This window comes from Schistocerca americana, chromosome X, assembly GCF_021461395.2.
Source record: "Schistocerca americana isolate TAMUIC-IGC-003095 chromosome X, iqSchAmer2.1, whole genome shotgun sequence".
NCBI lineage: Eukaryota > Metazoa > Arthropoda > Insecta > Orthoptera > Acrididae > Schistocerca > Schistocerca americana.
Window position 1 is genome coordinate 883131221 of NC_060130.1, and position 22574 is coordinate 883153794.

The window sequence follows — 22574 nt, forward strand, 5'->3', positions numbered from 1 at the left end:
AACTGGCCAGCCTGGATGTAGTTTTTAGGTGATTTCCCACATTCAATTGGGTAAATGACAGCTGGTACCCATGTCCCACCTCAGATTTGCTACACAAACATTTAGAAAATGTTCTAACACTTGAATATATGACTTACTCTAGAAGCAGACAGATGGAGGCACACACATTCTAACCCCAGGAGAGTTATGGGATCAGGAAGGGCAGCCAGTCACCAACTGCCACTGAATTGTGAAAACCCGTATAACAACGCAGACCCCATACAGAAATGGGAAAGAGGCAAAGAGGAGGAGGAGGAGGAAAAGGAAGGTGTACAGTACGATAGCAAGAAGCAAGGAATTTACATTATTTCAAAACACATAACTTTCAAGAAATAATGGTGTCTGTTCTTTTACACTACAATAGTCATGTGTGTGTGGCCATATATATACATGAAGAGAAATAATGACTTCAGTCACATGACGGAATTAAAACAATTCAATGATGACAAGTGAAAAGTTGTGCCACACTGGGACTTGAATCCAGACTTTCTGCCTTAACTGCTTCAGCAATCTGAGCACACTTCCTGTTCAACACAAACTCCCAACTTTTCTCACACTATTTCCATAGCCATAGCCCCCCCCCCCCCATCCCCTTCCCCACAGTTCATTTTCCTTATTGCTCACAGCACCTTCCCTTATTGTTCACAGCACCTTCCTGCAAGAGGTGAGACCTCGGGTGCATCCACACTGAAGATATCATGAAATGCCATCAGGGTGTAGATATTACTATTATATGTGTGGTGTCTGTTCTTTCACACACGTCCTAGGAAGACGGATAGGGGGGCGTTATGGAAGTAGTGTGTGACAAGTTGGAAATTTGGGCTGAATGGGAGGTGCTTGGATGGTCGAATCGGTTACAGTGACCACTCGCATAAAGTGAGAAATTCAGGTTCAAGTCAGAGTCCAGTACAAATTTTCATTTATTAATAACTTCAGAACATAACTGCCATAAATAACATGCAAGAAACATAAACAAAAATACTTACTCACTACTTGTTGAATGGATAGTAATCCAGAGACGTATTTGGTTTGAACTTTGGTTTTGCATCTTTTTTTGCTATTTCTAACAACTTCTGAACATCTTTCCTGCAAAAATGAGAAAGTATATGATGCAATTAGTGAAAAAATTGAATCTCTAGTTTTAACATACACAAGTGGAACACAAAGAGAGTCCTTAATGTCCCAGAAATTCAATGTGGTACATCACTGAAATCACAATCAAATATTACTACAGAAAAAAGGCTTATTAAAATAGCAGCCAGAAACACACTGCGGATAAAGGTTAGGCATTTATTTCTGCAGAACTGGGAAAAAAAGAACCATGTGATGAGGGATATAATGACACAGACAATAAGTGAGGCAAAATAACATGTGTCAACTTATGTAGTGAGCCAATTATAATATATTAAGCACAAGTTCTTTAATCAACCATGGATTTAAGATATGAAAACTGATAATCCCTACTACATCTCCAATATTTTAAAAAATAAATCATGGTTTCAGTAACACCCTTAACCTCTTAGATTGTATCTAATTGTAGTGAAACAAATGCTAGGATTCCATCCTAATGACTAGCTCTTCACAAATTATAAGGACATCTCCATTTACATTACTTCAAACAGTTATTTCTTCTGTCTCTGACAACATGGATTTATTTCCATACTTCTAAAGAAAGTAAATGATGGTTTGAATGCCACTGTGTTTTATCAGTCATGATAGCATGCAGTTCACGCAGTTTTTTTTATGGGAAAATGATCAGAAAAAGGGAGCAGGCATGAGTTTAAAGTGGGATATGAACCTCACTGAGATTTGGCATCTTTCACTGCCAAAGCTGCCTGTGAGAGAAAAATGCCCTACAATTTAAAGTATTTCAGTTACTATTTTAATACTTAACATCTGGAATTCAGTGTCTGATCAAAAGAATCTGGACACCTAAAAGTGGATATGGGTGTGGCTACCCTTCACCTTTGTAACAGTTTGAACTCTGCTGAGGACAGTTTCAATAAGGTGTCTGAATATCTGTGGGGAAATGGCAGCCTACTCTTCCTCAAGAACCAAAACCAGAGAAAGTAGTGGTACTGGATGCTGGGGCCTGGAGCAAAGTCGACATTCTCACTCATCACCAAAGGAAGGAAAATTAGAGTGTAACCTCCTGTCAACAACAAGGTCCTTAGAGAGGGAGTACAAACTCAAATTACGAAAGGATAGGAAAGGAAATTTGTCGTGCCCTCTTCAAACAAATCATTTCAGCATTTGTCTGGAGTGATTTATGAAAATCACTAATTCATCCCAAAGGTGTTCCATTTGGTTCAGATCATGACCCTGTGCATGACAGTACATTTAAGGAATGTTATTTTCCACAAACCAGTGCCTCACAGATGCTGCTTTATGACAGACTGCATTGTCATGATGGTACAATCAGTCATCCCCTCTGAACTGGTCCTCTGCTGTATACAGTACACAATGCTGTAAAATGTGTTCATATATGTGTAAAAAATAAGGATGGCACACCCTAAACACGGAAAAAAATAATACAATAACACCACCTCCTCTACAATTCACTACTGGCACTACACATGACGGCAAGTAAAGTTCTCCAAGCATTCGCCAAACTCAAACTCTTTCAATAGGTTGGCGCAGGGTATAGCATGATTCATCACTCCAAATCACTCGTTTCACCATCCACTGTCCGATAGTGTCACTCTTTACACCACCTCATGCATCGCTTAGCACTGACTAAAGAAATATGTGGCTTGTGGGCAACTGCTTGACCATTGTATCCCATTCTTTTTCACTCATTATGCTAGATGGACTACTGGTAGCACTTTGGAACTCATGAGCGATTCCTTCTGCTGATTTCATGCAATTTTTTTACAACCACCCTATACAACAACACTCATCAGGTTCCTGTCCATCAGTACATTAGATCTGCCTGGTCTTTGTTTAGCTGTGGTTGTTCCTTCGCATTTCCACTTCACAATCACATTACCACCAATCAACTTGGCAATCGGAAATGTCACTGACGGATTTGTTACTCAGGTGACAGCTAATGGATAATCCATGTTTGGAGTTACTGAACTCCTTTGACCTGTCAATTCTCTGTTACTGCTTCTCTACTGACAGCACAATACCCCCAGTCTCCGTTTATACTGGTGGGTCAGTGATCAGAGAGTGTATTCCAAATGTCAGAGTATTAGTGACAGTGATAAGATGTTACAACAGGTTTACATAAATAGGTACAGCTGTACAAAATTTTGTTTTAAGAAATCAGAGACAAGCATAAAAGAAATATGAATGTGCAAGGCAAAGAAAGAAAAACAGGGAATATTAGGGTTCAATGTCCCATCAATAAAAAGGTCATTAGCAATGGAGCACAATCTCAGACTGAGAAAGAATTGGGAATGAAATGGTCATGTGTTTTCAAAGGAGCCATCCTGGCATTCACCTAATGAGATTTGGGGATTCACCTAATGAGATTTTGGGAAATCACAGAAAAACTAAATTTAGATGACTGAATGGCGATTTGAGCCATCATAATACCAAATATGAGTCCAGTGTATTCTCATTGGGCCAGCTCACCCTGTTCCAAGACATAGGAGCAAATTGACCACAATAAATATAGTAGTGGAAAAAATAAATACATAAAAGTAAATAAGTGACTAAAGATAATGCACCCTAATAAGAATATAAGGTTCAAATTATACATATTTTTCAGTCAAAGTGATCAGCAATGCTGAAATATCTCAGTTGTTAGGCAGTATTGAAAACAAACAACTCAACGACTGACTGCGAAATTCACAGCAGCTGTGGATCCATACACACAAAAGACTTGTTTCATTACCAACAATATAAACATTGATGCTTCATCATACGTACAGCTAAATCTATACTCTGTGAATAAGCATCATTTCCTGAACTGTATTTTTGGCTGAACTTAGCTTATTTATGGGGGGGCCAAAGCAATATACAAAATGATTTACACAGGGTGGAGAGTCAGCTTTTCATTTGGTTATGTTTTACATTCCAGATTACATAGACAGACAAGCATATAATGCATTTACTGAAAACTGAGGAGGAGAGCTACAGTTCGGTACAGATTTTGAAAGTAACTCTGGTATCCCTGCCTGACAAGTTTGAAAGCTTGTCAGAATGCATGGACCTAGACGACAGCTGCTACTCAGTGCTTCTGATATTTGCGGGTGTTGCTGCTGCCGCCCTAGTGCTAGGTGCATTTCACACCCAGGTGCCGGCCTATTGGCACCTGTGGCCACACTGTAAAGGTAGCAGCACAAGGGGCCAGACCTCAGTCATGTTCCGACTGCACTCTCGTATTGTTCATTGTACTCAAAGTCTAGGCTCTCAATTCGGTCTGCTATCCAGGCTTGTCATTCTGTCATGTTATCTTCATTGTTCCTCCATCACTGTTGCTGTCTTTCTGTGACTGTGACAACTGACTCCCTTGGACAGTTGGCCCGTGTCTTCTGGTCGTGCCCGATTTTGGTTACTGTAATTGGCGATAGGGAAAATGGTTAACAGTGTCTTATGGGCGCGAAACTTGTGCAACTTGTGGAACAGCTACAGCAACAGATGCTCCTGCAGAATTGCAACAGCAGTTAAAGCGGTAAACTGGTCAATCTTCCTTCCTTGGAATTCCTCAGAGACATTTTTAATACTAAATAACTTGGCTCCCCTCTTAAATCTGGTTGCACTAGCAATCTAGTAGGCATGTTTATTGCTGTTGAACTATTATTGACAATGTTTCCATGTGGTTGCATCACACATTGAGTTTCATCAATGCTGCAAGCAGCTGAGGCAGTCATATTACTCATGAGTGATGGATTTGTAAGGACTGAGTCGCCGTTGTGATTTCACTGGCGCAAACCCATCTTGTAAAACCTCATAAGCAGATTCCGTGATTCGAGACATGTTGGTTCAATTGGTCCCCAATCTAGAAGTACATACTGCAGCCCTCAGGCAGGACAATCTTTTCTTGAATGATATTTTGAAAATTGTGCACTCTTTTGAGGTCACCCAGGTGGCAAATGAATATCTTATGGCAAGAGTTCAACCACAACCAAGGTGTCGAAATTCTCGCAAGTCCTTTTCCCGACGGCATTGTCATGATTCATCACTTTGAATGGGTTAGTGGCCTGTGAGCAGCCAAGCACACCGCATCAGTGTAAGCAGCAGGGTCTTCCATGTTGTCCTGAGTGTTTCACACTGCACTAACATGCAGACTGACAGATCATTGGACACACTGCACCCATTGTTGAAAGGGCTGAGCATCTCTGAACTGTCTGCTGTCAAGCATCGGGACAGTCAAACCCCACTCCACATTTGTGTCAAGTGACAATGCGTGAACTACACAACATTGTTCCCCAGGGCAATCCTCCCATCACCAAGCTGTCTACTGATCTCACAACTGCACATCAGGATGTTTGTTTGTAAACATGGGAGTGATGGTTTCCCTTGTGAACCTCCCAACATATGCTCACCTGGGTTACTCAGCATTGTCCCCGACCTCCTGCAAGTTGTCTGTATATGGTGACAGATCAACTCTCCTCAGAGGTTAGTTCACAACTACAGCAGCAAACAAGGAGGTGACATGGCTGATAACACTGTTTGTTGCCAACAGTCATTCAGTTGGAAATGTTTTCAGCCTGGATGCCTTCTCACTGTTTGTGTTCTTCATCACGGACAAAGTTCACATTCCAGACACGGTTCTCTTTCAGGAACTTGTCTCTGTTTGGCCCTGGCCTGGGGAGCACCACCATTTTGAGGCATATATTTCTATATGTCCAGATAAAATGCACTGTTTATGTCAGGCATGTGCACTTCCAGTCTCCCTACGGCCAGCCGTTAAGCTCAAATTCGATCGGCTTCATAAAGCTAGGGTAACTGAACCTGTCTAGACTAGTGCTTGGTCCACACCACTGGTAGTGGTTACGAAACAGAATGAATCCTTCCAGCTCTGTGGAGATTTTGGGACAACAAACAAGTACATGTTGAAACCTACTTCATATCTTATCCGGAGAATCTCCTCATGAAGCTTGTCAGTGCTTATTTACAGATCCCACTGGATGAGGAATCACTATGTTTTATTGTCATCAATACACTCTTTGGTTTGTACAAATACAAATGTTTGTCCGTCACATTCTCTTCCATTATCGTAATCTTGAAGAGATATCTGGTAAAGTTAAATATATTCATTCCAGCTTGTACCAATTACCTAGATGATCTATTTCCTATGTTGTTAATGCAGAGCTAAAGTGATGCCTACAAAAATGTCAATTTTTTTAGTAGCAGGTGGAATACCTTGGACACATGCTCAACAAAAATGGGAATCAGCCCACTGGCTGAAACATTAGAGCTGTTGACTCTCTCCCACATCCTCAAAATCTACAGGAGCTGCAGGCTTTTCTGGGTAAAGTGAATTATTATTCTAAGTTCCTCCTGCAAGCACCACACATTGCACACCCTCTCAAGCATCTGCAGAAGAAGCGCATTCAGATACAGAGTTCAACTGTCTATGAACATGCTTTTTCAAGCTGAAGCACAAGATACACTTGGCACCTTTCCTTACACCTTTTTCTCCATCACATCCCCTTGTTTTGGCTGTTGATGATTCCCCATATGGCATTAGCGGTGCTGGGGCATTGTAATGGAGATGGTACTGAGCAACCCATCACCTACGCGTCGAAGACATTGACGCCAGAAACTAATCACAGATCGAGGCAGAGGCTTTGGCAATCATCTATGCCATTAAGAAACTCCATGTGTACCTCTTTGGGACAAAGTTTATCCCCATTACTGGTCACAAACCATTGGTAGCGCTCTTTGGGCCACACTCCCAGCCTGCAGAGCAGATAGCTCAAAGGCTCCAGTGCTGGGCTTTTTTCCTTAGTTCTTAAAATTACACCTTTAAGTACAAGCCAACTGTGCAACATGCAAATGCAGATGTGCTGTCTCAACTACCCTCAGGACCAGAGCCGGTGTTTGACCAACAGGGAATCTTCTGTTTCCACATTGATACAAAATGACAATGCACCTTGGATGGGATTTCCATTACTGCTACTCACATTGCTGCAGACATGCTCTGTGACCCTATCCTATGGTCTGTTGTGCACTATGTGTTACATGGGCGGCCCACTTATTTTTCCAAATCTACTGAGCCAGAACTCGGGGTCTGGGATCACCTTTGTCATTGTTTGTCCGCTGTCTTCGATATTATGCAGCTGGATGAGGAAGCAGATATTCACCGTGTTGTCATGCCAACTACATTACTCCACTTCAGTCTTTTTCGCCCTGCCCCACTCCCCATTGACCCTGGGGCCGCATTCACCTGGGCTTAGCTGATCCCATTCTCCCTACATGGCTCATTGCCGTGGATGCTTATTCCATCTACCCTTATGTGGTTAGCATGGCATCCATCACTAGGACCACCACACTCAATGCAGTTACCTGGATTCTCATCATCAAAGGGCTTCCCCACACTCTTTTGTCTGAGAACGGACCCCAATTCATGGTGATGGCCTTGAACAGTTCTGTAATGTCAATGAAATTAAATACTTGTTTAGCCCACCTTTTCACCCATTCTTCAATGGTGAAGTGGAGAGGGTGGTGTGTACATTTAAACAACAAAAGTTGACAGCATTGGGCACACCCAGCACCACAGCAGCACTAACAATGTTTCTCAGCACCTACAGGACCACTCCTGTGCTTGACTGTAACACAGAAGAGCTCCTCCATGGTTAAACAGCCACACAATTTTCCTCCAACTCCTGGCACGACAGCCCTCAGAATCCCAGATCTGACAAGCTGAATGATACCACCCAGGTTCAGCTGTTTGGGTGCGTTCACATGGAACAAAACCTTTGTGGATGCCAGTTACAGTGGTGGCCATCCATGGCGGTGCCTTATGACAGTTGATACTCTGAGGGGTTTGGACTGTTGGCACACCAATCAACTCCTTCCCTACCAACTGACTGTGCCACCATCGGTGGGTCACTCAGAATTGGAACACCCTTTTGCCAATCCCTCAAGCACACGGGTGCAATTTGTGCTCCAGGCCACCATCAGTGGTTCCCGTGGATGCGGGTATGGAGGTTGAGACCTCACTGTAGCACCCATCCATGCAACAGTCATCTCCCACATCGCCATTCCCAAGCACATTGTCTGACATCCTGTGTTCCTTCTTGCAGCTGGCAGGCTCCTCCATCAGGACGCCAACCGTGCCAGTGGTTCACCTTCCAAAACTTTGTCCACGACGCTTCAAATGCATCAATTTTTGGGGGAGGGGGGGAGGGGGGAATCCTGGTATCCAGTCCCAATGAGTTCAAAAGCCTCGGCCCTCCTCCCTGGAATGCATGGACACAGATGACAGCCGCAGACACTGCTTCTTATATTTGTGAGTGCTGCTGTCGCCACCTCAGTGCTAGGCACAGACCATGTCCCACAACCCAACCTATTGGCACCTGTGGCCATGCTATAAAACTAGCAGTGCAAGGGCCCAGAACTCAGTCGGGTTCCAACTGCACTCTTGTATTGTTCACTGTGCTCAGCATTGGTTGGTTCTTGATATTGCTATGTCTAGGCTCTCAATTCAGTTTGCTCTCCAGACTTGTCATTCTATTGTGTTGTCTTCGTTGTTCCTCCATCACTGTTGTCTTTCCGTGGTTTTTAGCGAATCACCCTTGACTCCCTTGGTCAGTCGGCCAGTGCCTTCTGGTTGTGTCAAATTCTGGTTACTATAGTAACGTATTTGCAAAGGTGTGCAATGCATCTTAACAGCTGTATGACAAAACTGGGGAAATAACAGATCATCGTCTTTTCTACAAAAATGTCTCAGCATATGCTTCAAATGATATAGGGAATACACACAAAATTTAAATCAGGTTGCACCACCATTAACATTGTTTATTTGTTCTGTTCTTATTGGAGACAATGATCTGCCCAACACGAGGAGATAGGCTTATGTATAATATTTATCACAAATAATTTCAGAGGAATTATTTATAAAACATGATTACCTGTATGCTGCAGGCAGGCACTCCTCTTCAAATGTGCACTCAAACTCTTCTTTTTCATGTGACCTGTAAATCCTGGAACGCAGGACGTCTACATCTCTGTGAAATTCGTCAATCAAGTAGTCTATTGTTTTTGGTGAAGTGTCAAACTCAATCAAAAAGTAACTGAAAAAATGACAAAGTAAACATCATAAAGCTACATGGAAAAGCGTGGTCTTCCAATCAAACTGAAAGAAATTTTTTGTCCATAAAACACATAGTGATTTCAAAGGAACAATCAATAAATTACAACAGGATAGCTGGCACTGTACTCACTCTATAATTACCTCTAAAAGCAATCAAGAAAACTTTTAGATATGATGTTTCAACATAATCAACACAACACATAAAAAAATCTGCAGTTAATTACTTACTGACTACATGACTACAATTGATAATAATACAAAACACATGTACTTTTATGTGAGAGATGCAAGGCATATATGGTTTGAGGATGAATCTTTCACCCTGCAGTGGAATGTGCATTATTTTGAAACTTTCTGGCAGATTAAAACTGTGGTGGACTAGGACCTGAACACAGAACCTTGCCTTTCAGCAGCAATGCTCCAAAAAGACAAAGTTCTAGGTTTGAGCCTCAGTCTGGCACACAGTTTTAACATGCCATGAAGCTTCAGAACACATGACTGTTCTTAAATTAACCATTCCAATGATATGGTTTTGTTACATGTAAGATAAAGTGTGCCAAATGTAGTTCTTAACAGCTGAATGACAAAACTGGGGAAATAACAGATCATAGTCCTTCCTACAGAAGTATTGTTGCCTGACCATGTTGAGACTGTTGTTGCCACAGAAGATACGAAATCCAGTTACTTTTGGCATACGCCTCTGTTCATTGTACATGAAAACGGTTGTGGATGGTAGGTTACGTTCGGGGCCTGAAGATGACACCATGTGGAGTCGAAACTGGTAGCATGCTTTAAAAAGAATAAATAACATTAGATCTAAATGCAGCCGTTGGTTTTCTCATCATTATTCAAGTACTACGTGTCCAGCTGCAGTCCCATTTGATGGATTACCAGGATTCTTATAGAAGTGTATTTTCTGATTTTGAAGCAAAGCTATTAACTACATGAACTGAGTGCCTTGTAGACTATATGGGCATCTGAAACTGCATAAGCAGGGTGTACCCATTCATCCAATTGTATCCTCATACACAGATCCACTTCAGAAACTGGCAAGTAAATTGCACACTATGATAAAACATAACATCAAATTCAAATCAAAGCATAGTTTTTCAAACTTTGTGGATCTTGTAAATAAAATAAAACAGTCATACATCTCACACAGTACTAAATTAGTATCATTTAATGCCTACCGTTTATTTTCCAACATACCAGTAAAAGACTGTGTTGATATTCTGACAGAGATGATGTACTGGTCTGATGTTAAGCCTGTGGAAGTGGATGACTTGAGACTGACACACAGACACGCTTAGCATAAAAACTTCCTAGATCTAACTACTGCCATCTGTACAAAAACACATTGTTTCAAAATCTTTGGAAACACTACAGCTACAGACATGGCAATACCTTCTTGCTCGCAACACCCAGTTACACTCAAACATGCACTTTCTATTCAACAGCGCACTGTCTCTTATCCTTCCCTGTCCAAAGAAGATTTCAAAGCAGAATTAGACACAATAAAATTTATTGCCTCAACCGAAGGCTGTAAACCTGCCCTGATTGACCAAGCTTTGCATAGGAAATAAACACTGATAATTATACCCCTCCTCTATGCACCGTCTGTTGTTCCTCCCAATGCCTGCAGGGTGTGGAGTACAATCCCATACCTCACCACATCTTGTATAGGAAACAAAAATCAAAAAGGATTCCACAGTAAATGTGCCAAGGAAATCAGATACTTTTTTGGTAGTGGTGGGGCCTGAGGATGGCTGCAATGTGCTGCCAAAACTAGTCGTATGATAGAATAAAGACATTCTCAAGATACAACTGTAATGGTACTTTTTCTTACAAAAATTATACTCCTCCTCTATGTGCCCAATGCTGTTTCTTCCACTTTTGCAAGAAATGATATACAATCCCATATCTGGGAAGGGGGTCACACAGTCTAGCCAATACACTGAAATTCAGCAAATATAGGACACCACATCACAGTTTATTTTCAGTAGTGAAGATAAGACCCAACTACTAGCCAAGAGTGGTGTATATACAATTGATTGTGGTAAGTTTTTTATTGGTCAATGAGGCAGAGTCATAGTAATTAGGCTGGTAGATCATGGACAGAGCTGGAATTGCAGAATTATGATTCTATATTTTCTAAGCACGTACTGACTGAGGGCCACAGCTAACAGCCACAGTCCCATGTCCTCCGCTTAGCAATGGACAAATACTGAGTATGTCTGAATTCCTGGAAATCAAAAATATCTTGTCCACAGTCCTGATTTAATATCAGATGACCAAACACAGCTCCAATATATCCCCCTCTTCTAAACTTAACTCTCACAATTTTCCAATGTTTCCCATGCTGTCTGTTCCTTTCCATCCTTCCATTTCCCTGTATTTTTTATTTATGTTATTATGAATGCCTATGTGCTCCATATATTGTGTTTTTATAACTAATGATTCCAGGTTCTGTATCACTTCCCACGTGTAATACATGTTCAAGCTACTCTTTAATAATCTTGTCAAGTACTAAATTTATTTTATTGTGATTGTCCATACATATTCTGTTGTTACAATTGTCAATTCTATATTTTGCTCTGTTTCTGTATCACCTTCTATATGTAATACCTCTTCGAACTATCCTTCAGTGTTCTTGTGAAGTACTAATTTTATTGAGTCAACTGAAATATGCAGCACTGGTCACTGGCTTTGATTTATAAATGTGCTGTGTTATGTGAAATCATGGTCATCCAGCATATTTGAAATGGATGGTTTGAAGAGAACATTTTGCTGTATGTTGTGGCAACTTCTAGTGTAGAATGCCGATTTATCGAAGTTGCTTTCGAGTGCTACCAGTGTGTTGGAGAGGTGGCAAGTTGTTTGCCAAGCATTGTATACTATTTCTCTGCTTCATACTGAAATTGTAATTTTTGAGCTTTGTTAATGACTTACTGAAGTGTGGGTAGTTACTAGGCACAGATTTGGTTTTGGCTTTGGAACTGTTAGTTTAGCATGTTGTTAATGGTCAGAGATCTAATTTTTGCTTAGAATCTGTTATTAGTTATGGATGTAGTGAGGACATTCACTACTAGATCATCGCACGCCACAGTGGGTGATTTATGGCCACCAATGAAAAAATTTGTCCAGTGTAATTTTTTAAAATGAGGTATGGTATGTGTGTTTCATTTATGTGCATGATTGTGTTTTCAGTGTATATCGAACTGGATGTACATGGAATTTTTATGAATTTGTGAGTTCTATTATTAGTTGCAGTTAATAATGTTAAATTAGGACTGGAGGGTATAGTGGATTTTATTCTAGCAGTCAAGTTAGCTTTAAGAAAATACTTTGATCTGCAATTTTAGTTTTTTGGTATCGTGGAATTTGTCCTAGACATTTTAGTTAAGTCAGATTTTTTATAGCGGTCAATGCAGCGAATAATAGGTTTTTCTGTACTGTGCAGTATGCTCTGTGCACACAGGTCAAGCTAAGTCTTCAACACTAGTTTTTGAAATGAGCTGTGGTTTCTTGACATCATGGACTATGTTATAGCAGTGTAGGTCAAGTGATATTTTTTATATTAGTTTTTGAGTTTAATGTTAATGTTTTTCTGATTTGTTCCCTTTAACTTTTATATTTTTAACTGTATTACAACTGCACTGCCAAAGATTAAATTTACTCTGCGTTATGTACCCCACTCTTCATGTGTAACATCTTTTTCAATGTTGGTCATGAATATTGTCCTATTTCTCACAACATCAGTCAGTTAAAATTTGATGATGGCCTCTGTAATCTGAGAAGCAATTAACAAAATAAATTAATACTGTAAAACACACACGACATTGTACTTTTCATTCACAATTACAATTCTTTTATGTATTACACCAGTACATCATTGGTGCATGACTTTTCTATATATACCGGGTGTTTCTCCTATGAGTTTTTTGGTGTATTTTCTCTGGTGTTTTGTCAGATACTACAATTTCATTTTTGCAACATGCAGCCGGTGTCAGCACAGACAAATTCTACTCATCATGTCTTTCATACGACACTCAAAGTTGACAGAATGTGTGTGTGTGTTCCCCGTTTCAAACAAAATGATTTCTAAATCAGCATTTTACATGCTCATTCAACAGAGCACTACCAGGTTAGTCTAGTGCAATAACTGTTCTACTGATGTGTATTAATAGGAACAGTAAAACACAAAGAATAATCAGTACTCCTACAGAGATTGAGTAGCGCATTTCTACATGGTGGTAGCAGTGAGTGTGGGTCAGGGCTGTGCTTGTCACTGCAGGAGTACTCGTCATTCTGCATTTTACTGTCCTGTTAATTCATACCAGTAAAACGGATATCACACTAGACTACTTTGAGACTGCTCTGTTGAATGGGCATATAAAATTCCACTTTATGAGTAAATATCATTTTGTTTGCAATGAGGAACAAACTGACACTTTCCATCAATGCTGGGTGGTGCATGAAAGACATGATGAGAATACTTGTTTGGGCTGACTGCAGCTACATGTCATAAAAACAAAATTTTGAATATCTGTGAGACACCAGAGGAGATGTGTCAGGTGACTCTTAGGAGACACACACTGTGTTTGTGAGGATTCCCAATAGACCATGTAACAATTTCATACCCAGTCAAGAAAGAGAGCCATGACATTCAAATTCACAGAGGTGTGAATGTTGATTCAAACCACTACCTAACTTGAATCAAAATCAAATTCAAACCAAAGAAAATCCTTCAGAAATGAACACACATAATGAAGTTAGACACAAAAAAAGATCATAAAATCCAACATAAAGCAGGAATGGAAAATACAACAACCACACATGGGAAGAATTCTATAGAAAGATCACACAAAATGCAAAACAACAGACACCATGGAAAAAGAACACTAAATATCCATGATGGTACTCAGAATGTGAAAATGCACTAGAAAGATGCAAACAAGCCTTCCCAGAATACAACAATAAAAAATCTCCTGAAAGCGTATATCATTTTAACAAGTACAGAAAACAGGCTGCAAAACTCATTAGGCAAACCAAGAGAAAGTATATGAAGGAACAACTGGATGCTATTGAAGAAAACTTCTGCAAACACAATGTGAGAAAATTCTACACAACTTTAACAAGGGAGGTCTGAGGGTATACATCTCAAAACTCATGCTTCAGAAAACAAGATGGAAACCTCGCATTAACTAATCAAGAGTACTGTCAGGAGCAGGTACATCATTTCTCTGATGTCCTTAACTCTCCTGAACCTGAAACAATATTCACAATGCAGGACCGCATCTCCACTCACCCAGAATCACTCCCACTAACAGGAAATACGGAAGTGTCCGATCCCACCCATCTGCTTTGACCCATGACGTCAAAAATATGGCGGAAATGACCATAAACCACCATTCCAATATGGCACATATAAAGTCAGTACGTACACATTATGAGGACGAAAATACATCGAAAAACACACACACACACACTTTCCACAAAAAGCCTAATGACACTAACGGGACAAGTGCGGGAAATGGGGTGTTTTTAGGTGGGGGCAAACTAAATATAAACAAATTTAGACATCCATCCCCAATACAAAACCACCAAAAATGACGAAAAAAACCAACATCATAAAACTCCCCAAATACCACTAAATACAATATGTGGAATCGGACACTTCCCTTGACCTATATAGCTCAACAGCAGCTCCCGATCCCATAAATTAGGATCAAACACTTCCCTTGGCCTATATAGCTCAAACACATCTCCCGATACCAATATCATCATACATAGCCACACATTGAGATCGAACACTTCCCTTGACCTGCACACTGTTAATTTTATCAGTCATATCCATTCCTGAACAAAAACAACAGCCAATTAATTTTACTAAAATTACCACACAATATACAGCGAACAACACTAAATTAACCTTCACACAAAATCGTTATCTCACTGAAACGAATTCCACTACAAACACAGCCGACACTTGAATAATTCTGGATAATGAGCAAAAGCAAACTGAGCCCATAACACCACACAAACGAAGACCCTGAACATACCACCAGAGAGCACAACAAACCACAACACGACGACATCTACAAACACGTCACACTCACAAACCAAACTCCGCGCCGTCATGACGTCACACACGACAACACCCTTACGTCAGAGGTCAAAGCCGACGCGTGGGATCAGACGCTTCTGTCGACCCAACAAACACACAATGAGATCAACAAACATATAACTAAATGAAGAAACAATAGGATATCTGGTGAAGACATTATCATTGCAGAACTACTATAAAACTTTGGAAGAAAATCGTTACAGGTACTTACATAACAATCACAACCATCTGACAAACAGAAAAACTTCCTGACAACAGGAAATGTGCACTTATCTATCCACTGCCCCAGAAATGGTATAGGGCAATCAAAATTTTCTCAGTGTGCTTACTTGAGAGAACAGTTGGAACACAAAATTGGTGAATACCAGGCAGGTGAATACCTGGTAGGTAAAACTTTAGGTAAATTGTTGCCATCACATGTTGTTTCAACATTTGAGTGCTAGAGATGCTGACAGCATTTTCCCCAAACTTAGTCATTATTGATTTCTACATCTTCTGAGAGGAGGAGGAGGAGGAAAGCTTACACACACTAATAGGTGAAAGTTATGAATTTCATTTATTTGTTCTCTGGTAGTGCGATACCTGCTTAATGCTGAAAAGTGGAACCAGGAAGCTCTCACCTAATTGGATGTGAGAAACAACATAAAAACTATGACAGGGCAAACAAGAATGTTGCATGTCCTTTAATCCAAAAGTATTTACATTCTACAAGCCCTTTAATTCAAAAGTATTTACACTTTGGTTAATATTGTAAAGCAACACTCAAATGGTATGAATCATATTCCTGACCTAAGAACCAAATAATCACCAAATTCTGTCATCATGTGAGTACTATAAAACACTCCCAGAGTAAGGGCAATTGCATAACAGTGGATGGATCATCACAGCCATTATTACTGGTTGCCTTGAGAAGAAAGAAGCTCAACATCAACTTCTCTGCACCGATTATCTGTGTGGTAAAGAGAAAATTGTAATACTTTATATGGTGCCATCCATGTGCTCAGTTTGAAGTGTATGTTGGTAATGTCTGTTGCGAGTAACAATGTTGTAACAGCTGATTCGTGTAACCAACGATGTAACAATTTATTTTCATTTTGATCACGAGAGGAGACATATTAACTACTTAACATAACAACCTAGGTCTTTTGATATAACATCGCAGGACTCTGCACACAACACCACAGTGAATAATGTAAACCAAATTACCTGCTTTCAAGCTAATATGGGGCACTGGCTGCACTACAGATTAGTCTGTCACCACAATCAAGATTTCACATCGACAACTGTAGGTTCACGAACTCGGAAGCAAGCTGTTGCCTTCTGACATTAACATATGGCTCTGAGCACTATGGGACTCAACTGCTGTGGTCATAAGTCCCCTAGAACTTAGAACTACTTAAACCTAACTAACCTAAGGACAGCACACAACACCCAGCCATCACGAGGCAGAGAAAATCTCTGACCCCGCCGGGAATCGAACCCGGGAACCCGGGCGTGGGAAGCGAGAACGCTACCGCACGACCACGAGATGCGGGCTCTGACATTAACAAAACTGTCACATGCCAACCTAACCTAGACACTGGTTTCTGCTACAGCTCAGTCTAGACAAAATCATTAATGTGGCGTGCTATGATACCTCTAACACTGGAGAAAGTTTATATAAAATAAAATGCCAATGAAGCTTTTAAGTACAGAGAGAAATGTGTATGAAACATGCGACAGCGAAGTTCACAGCTTCTTTGGATACTACTGAGATTTTACAGCAAAAAAGTCAGAGTGGAAAGTGTTTGGACATAAAGTTCAGTTACAAATTTTGCTTCCTACAAATTGTTTATGCCAAAAGTACATTTGTCAGTTATCATATGACAGACTCTGTTATGAACCACATACAAAAATTTTAAAATACACCTCGTGTAGAAGTATGAGGCAGCACAAAAATTCTCAATATAAAGCATTTAGTTTACAGTAACAGTCAGGATGAAAAATGGAAAAATAACATTACCTGGCTTTTTTCTCAACAAGACCATGCTTTCTAATTTTGAAAGGCAACTGGCGTGTCCCAAGATTTTCAATCTTTCGTATGACACCACCTTTATCAAATATTGTTTGACTTGCACGTTTCAGTACAACAAATGTTTCTGGCTGAAATGAAGAACAATACATTTAATATCCAAATGTAGTGCCTCAGAGTGAGAAGCACAGCACAAGAACAAAGCAGTCTACCATAACTATCCAAATATTTAATACAAATTATTTGATATTTGTCAGTGACAATAGCTGTGCTGAGAAAAAATAAGAATGAAACAAGGGAAAAATTGTGATAACAGAAATCTTGTCTCTTCTTTCTTAAACATTTTTTAATAGGCTGTAACAATTTCTGAAGACTTTCAAATCTTAGAGTGTCAAACAATGGAAACTCCAGGTTGGAATAACAATATATGGAACAGGACAAATTGCTACTCAGTGTAAAGATGATGAGTTGAGTTGTAGACAGGTGCAATGAAAACACACACACACACACACACACACACACACACACACACACACACACACACACACACACACATGGATGAAAGCTGCATGTGTATCAGTCTTTTTTTGGTGTCTGTTTGCAACTCAACAGGTCACCTTTATGGTGAGTAGCAGTCTATCCTATTCCTTGTATAAATCTTTTAGTGTTTCGTCACACAGACAGCACACACAATCAGATCTTTATTTTTTTTTCATTAATTCACAAATTCTTCATGAGCACTGATCATTATGCAGTCTGCTTTAATTGAATAATTTATTTTCTCAGCCTTGGTGGTCCTTAGTAAATTCCTTTCCACATTTACACTTATATCTTAATTTGTATTTCCAGCTACTTCTCCTCTGGGTCCATACTGCAAAGGCCTCAAAACAATTGCTCTTGATATCTTTACAGTTTTTACATTTTAGCACCACATTATGATACAAGCTACTTTATCTTGTCTGCTTATTCATTGCTCCACAGAATATTTTATTTTCTAGATTAAAAGGTCTCTGCAATTACAGTGCTTTTATTACTTCTTTGCATGTTTGTTACTGATTATTCTGCATTACAAACAAATTCCCACACTTATCTTTTTCCCACCACATTAATCTTTTTAAAAACTTGCCTTCAGACAAATTTCTTCTCCAATTTCTACTAAATGTCATTTCAATTTGAGCCAATAATGCCATACTATAAACAAATCTCATACATCTTACTTTCTTTTTCACATTTTGATGTCTCCTTCACCTTCATGAAGACATTTTTTTAACACTGTTCACCTTCTCTTTCTCAACATGCTGACTAACCTTCCAATTGAAAGTTTCCAAGAGATTTTGCACTGTCGTTGTTCCAAGGCTTGTCTGTAAGGCTCAGCAACAATCTCTGTGATTCGTGCACACACAAAGACAAGTTACACACTTGAGACACAAAGGATTATATTGCAGGCAGAAAATAAAATCAAATTACTATTGATCCTTTTGTCAGCTCATATTGTGAAATGTATTACAGCAAAATGGCTCAGCTTCTGTGTCACAACACTTCCTCCTTAGTAGTTCTACAGTAATTTTATGATACGCTATTGATGTTACGGATATTTATCATTTCAGAGTGATCTGGTAATGTCTATGGGCGAGAAATGCAGGTGAGGGCAAAATGAATGTGGTCTGAATGAGATTACTGTCACTCAGAAGCATACTGAACTGCTAATTTTAAAATACACCAGAGGATTCAATCATTTACACTTAATGGTTGTCCACATTCTGTATTGTATCTATTGCATTACGATCCATTCATATTTGACATTAATATCAAACTTCTAAACAACATAGGCAAAAGCCAGAATGTTACCGGTGTCTAGTTTTTTTCTCACATCTCTCTTAATCATACCCTGAAAAAGTGGCTAGAGCGACAACCAGAGCAATTATAACGATCAGAAAGAATGGCTGTTGTTTGATGCGGTTGATTATACTTTACAGAGGCATTTCTACCATGAAAAAGACTGGCTTACACAAATTACATTATACTACAAATTACAGTAGTTCCGTGACTTGCAGATTAACACTGTCAATTCAACAGTTTTACGTTTCCTTATCTGAGCAATAAAGTTCTTACCCGACTAAGTGTTTTAATTAATAATGGCATTTCATAAGTCGGCATGTTTGAGAGAATGTTTTCTTCGGTTGTAAACAAACAAAACTTCCCAAGTACACACCAAAGAACTTCGCAGTACAAGACGAAACATGCAGAACCTGTTTCGACAGCAAAGATCGTAAACACGTATCGTTGGGTGATCCAAAGGGGGGCTGAATTCTTTAGCATGTGTGTGTGAGACAGTGTGGAAAAGAACTTAAATTATGACGTCACTTATTTTATAAAATGTCACCTGTTTTATTTCTCAGAAAGTAGGCAGGAAAATGTAGGTAAAATGCAACAGAGAGTTGAAGTACGAAAATGTAATACTAATTTTAAAAAAATAATCATAAAATAAAGCTAAAAATCGAGATAATTTAGTGCACGTCAATGGGCTAAAGACTCTGATATTAATAATATGAAGAAAACCCATTGTGTTACGAAGGACGGGGTGCACTACTGTCATTTTTGCTATTGTCCATTGTTAGTTATTTATGTGTTTCACATGTGTCAATAGATTTACACAAATATTACATTTATATTCTAAATATAAGGCAACGCACTGACTAAATGTAATTGGAGAGTTGTAATACCACTTACTTTTAGAAAAGCTTTAAATTTCAGTTATTACTGTGTGATTTGCTTCTTCCGACCGCAGGGTAAGGACACATTGTGAAAAAACGTCGATTCATACTTGACGGGACGGAACGAAACAGAATGAGATATAACGGTAAATCGGAACTTTCGTCAATGAATTTCGTACAGTGGCGTTTACATAGGCTATCAACGGAATGGGAAGCGATGGAACAGGATGTCAAGGTCAAGCTTTCTCCAGAGGAAAGTTCTGACGTTGAAAGTAGTGGGAAGAGTTATGTCGTCGTCTGCTAACATTGGAAATCAACCTATTTTCAACAGGCTCTCAATGCAGGCGTACTGAATCTTGTGCTTCTGCCTTTGTAGAGTCTTCAATATTTGGCCTTGTTTTCGTGACACACTGTAAATGTTCCATGAGGACATGGACAATTTTTACATTGGGTGTTTTTCCACTAGAGATGAAAGATATCTCAAAACGAAAAATGATTTAGGTTTTATAATAACTGAATAGAGCTGAGCCTACACTGTGTATCATTAAGCACAAACAGTAGTGAATATGCAGTATTGTCATTTATTGGGATTCCTTCTAATTTTCCAACGATTTCCCTGTATATGTGTTACTGTGAAAGCCCGTTTTCAGTTAGAACATGTACTTACTAGTTAAAACTAGAGTATACTAAATACCATTGTTGCAACTATAATTTACTGGTGGTACAAAATAAATGCCAGTCAAAACTGGTTTTAACTAAACAAAATGTGTTTTGACAAAATTACTCAGATTTGTTTTGACCCAGGTCAAGGTTCATTTAGCTTAAACAAGGCTCAGTCTTATCAACTGAGCAGCATTTTCTGACTCTGGCTGGTTGAGTCGGTCACATGATACTCACCTGTGCACACAGTTAGTATTCAACTAACCACATATAGATTAACTCATATGCATTTCTCATGATAGATCTAAATCAAGAAATGCAATGGAAAGAAGAATTTTAAAAAAGAACATTACAAATTGGTGAACATAAAAAAGAAAACCACTACAATGTGACGACATTAAAAACTTATGGTAAATTTGTGGATGAAACTGAAGAAGCACAATCAGTTAAAAAAACCTCACAGAAACAGTATAGAGTATTAAATGGATTCAAGGTTATTAATATTTGTGTGGCCTTTTTAATTAATACTGTCAACATATCCATGGAGTTCTTTGAAAATATTCGTTTAGTGCATGATTATACCATACTAAACAACCCAAATGTTTTTTTAATCCCAGTCAAAACTTTATTGCTTTTTCTTGAATTATTTCCTCCAAACAAGCTTCTCTGGCTAAAACTAGTTTTATCCAATCTTCAGAGTTAAAACTAATTTTATCAAAAATTCAAATATGTATAACAGTAAATTCTGATTATAACTAGGAAATTCTAATTGTAATGAAGGCATTCAGTATAAAATAGTTTTAATTAGAGAAAATGTAGTCCAACTAAAAACTGGTTTTGACTACAACGTACGTTTTATAAAGTCAGTGACAGGTTGCAGCTCTCACATTATCTCTTTGTAGCTTTAAATCTTGAGCTGCTTTATTTATCATAAGATTAATTTTATATGATAACTTTCCACAAACCACACAAAAGTGTATTATCATACGATTTTTCTGCATCTATAAATACTTAGTAAAGAGGCTGATTTCGAATGTTTTCTTCAGGTATTTATTAAAAACAAAATACATGGTCTATAGTTAATCTTCCTGCTCTGAAGCCAACATGTTATTCTGAGCCAAAGCCCCCATTCATTGGAGAACAAAAATGTGAAAAGACCTAAAAGAATACATCTTATCGTTTTCACTTCAAATTGCTTTTGACATATTAAAGATATCTGTAATCTGTTTTCATTTAGGTTAACAGTGGGACCAGGGACCCATGGAACAAACAGATTTGCATTCTCACAACTCCATTAATAAATGTGATACAAGCATCATTTTTTAATAGAAATATGCCATTTTTTGCTGCCAGAATAGCATACTTCGATGAGACGCATTCAGTGATATAACTTTTTTATAGAGCTAGCAGAAAGTCATAGAGCAAAAATATACTGAATACAAAGATTTCTGTGCTGTTGTTGCAGCTGCTGAATGGCCTGTCAGCTGGAAGTGTACATCGCTCTGCAAGGAAAGTTGCCCTGCTGTTTTAAGACACAATTTTATGCCTGTGGATTGAATTTTACAAAGGTTTAAACGTGTTTTGTACCAAAGAAATTTTTATACTGCTGAAAGGTCACTCCAATGACATAAATACAAGTCAGTTAACTTTTTTGCCTTATACAGTGTTGAAAAAATAATCAAACATATGTGAGATGATGTTCACAAAGGAATGCTTGTTAGTAACGAAGTTATTAGAATCTGCAGAGTGAAATTTATAATTTCAAAATAAATTAAAATTATGTTTCTGTTTTTTTTTCATATGCTGTGTCAT

At 38.9% G+C, this 22574-nt stretch overlaps 1 protein-coding gene across 1 annotated transcript in view; it reads right to left on the reverse strand.

The window, feature by feature from the left end:
* Window positions 1-19617, reverse strand: part of LOC124554870 (probable 28S ribosomal protein S6, mitochondrial) — a 52296-nt gene extending 32679 nt beyond the window's left edge. Inside the window, exons 1-4 of the mRNA XM_047128539.1 lie at window positions 19501-19617; window positions 17380-17519; window positions 9069-9230; window positions 1026-1125 (exon numbers count right to left, since the gene is read on the reverse strand). Of these exons, the coding sequence (XP_046984495.1) occupies window positions 1029-1125; window positions 9069-9230; window positions 17380-17519; window positions 19501-19545 (444 nt within the window). The 5' untranslated portion in view covers window positions 19546-19617 and the 3' untranslated portion in view covers window positions 1026-1028. The remainder of the gene's footprint in view (window positions 1-1025; window positions 1126-9068; window positions 9231-17379; window positions 17520-19500) is intronic.
* Between the last annotated feature and the right edge of the window lie 2957 nt (window positions 19618-22574).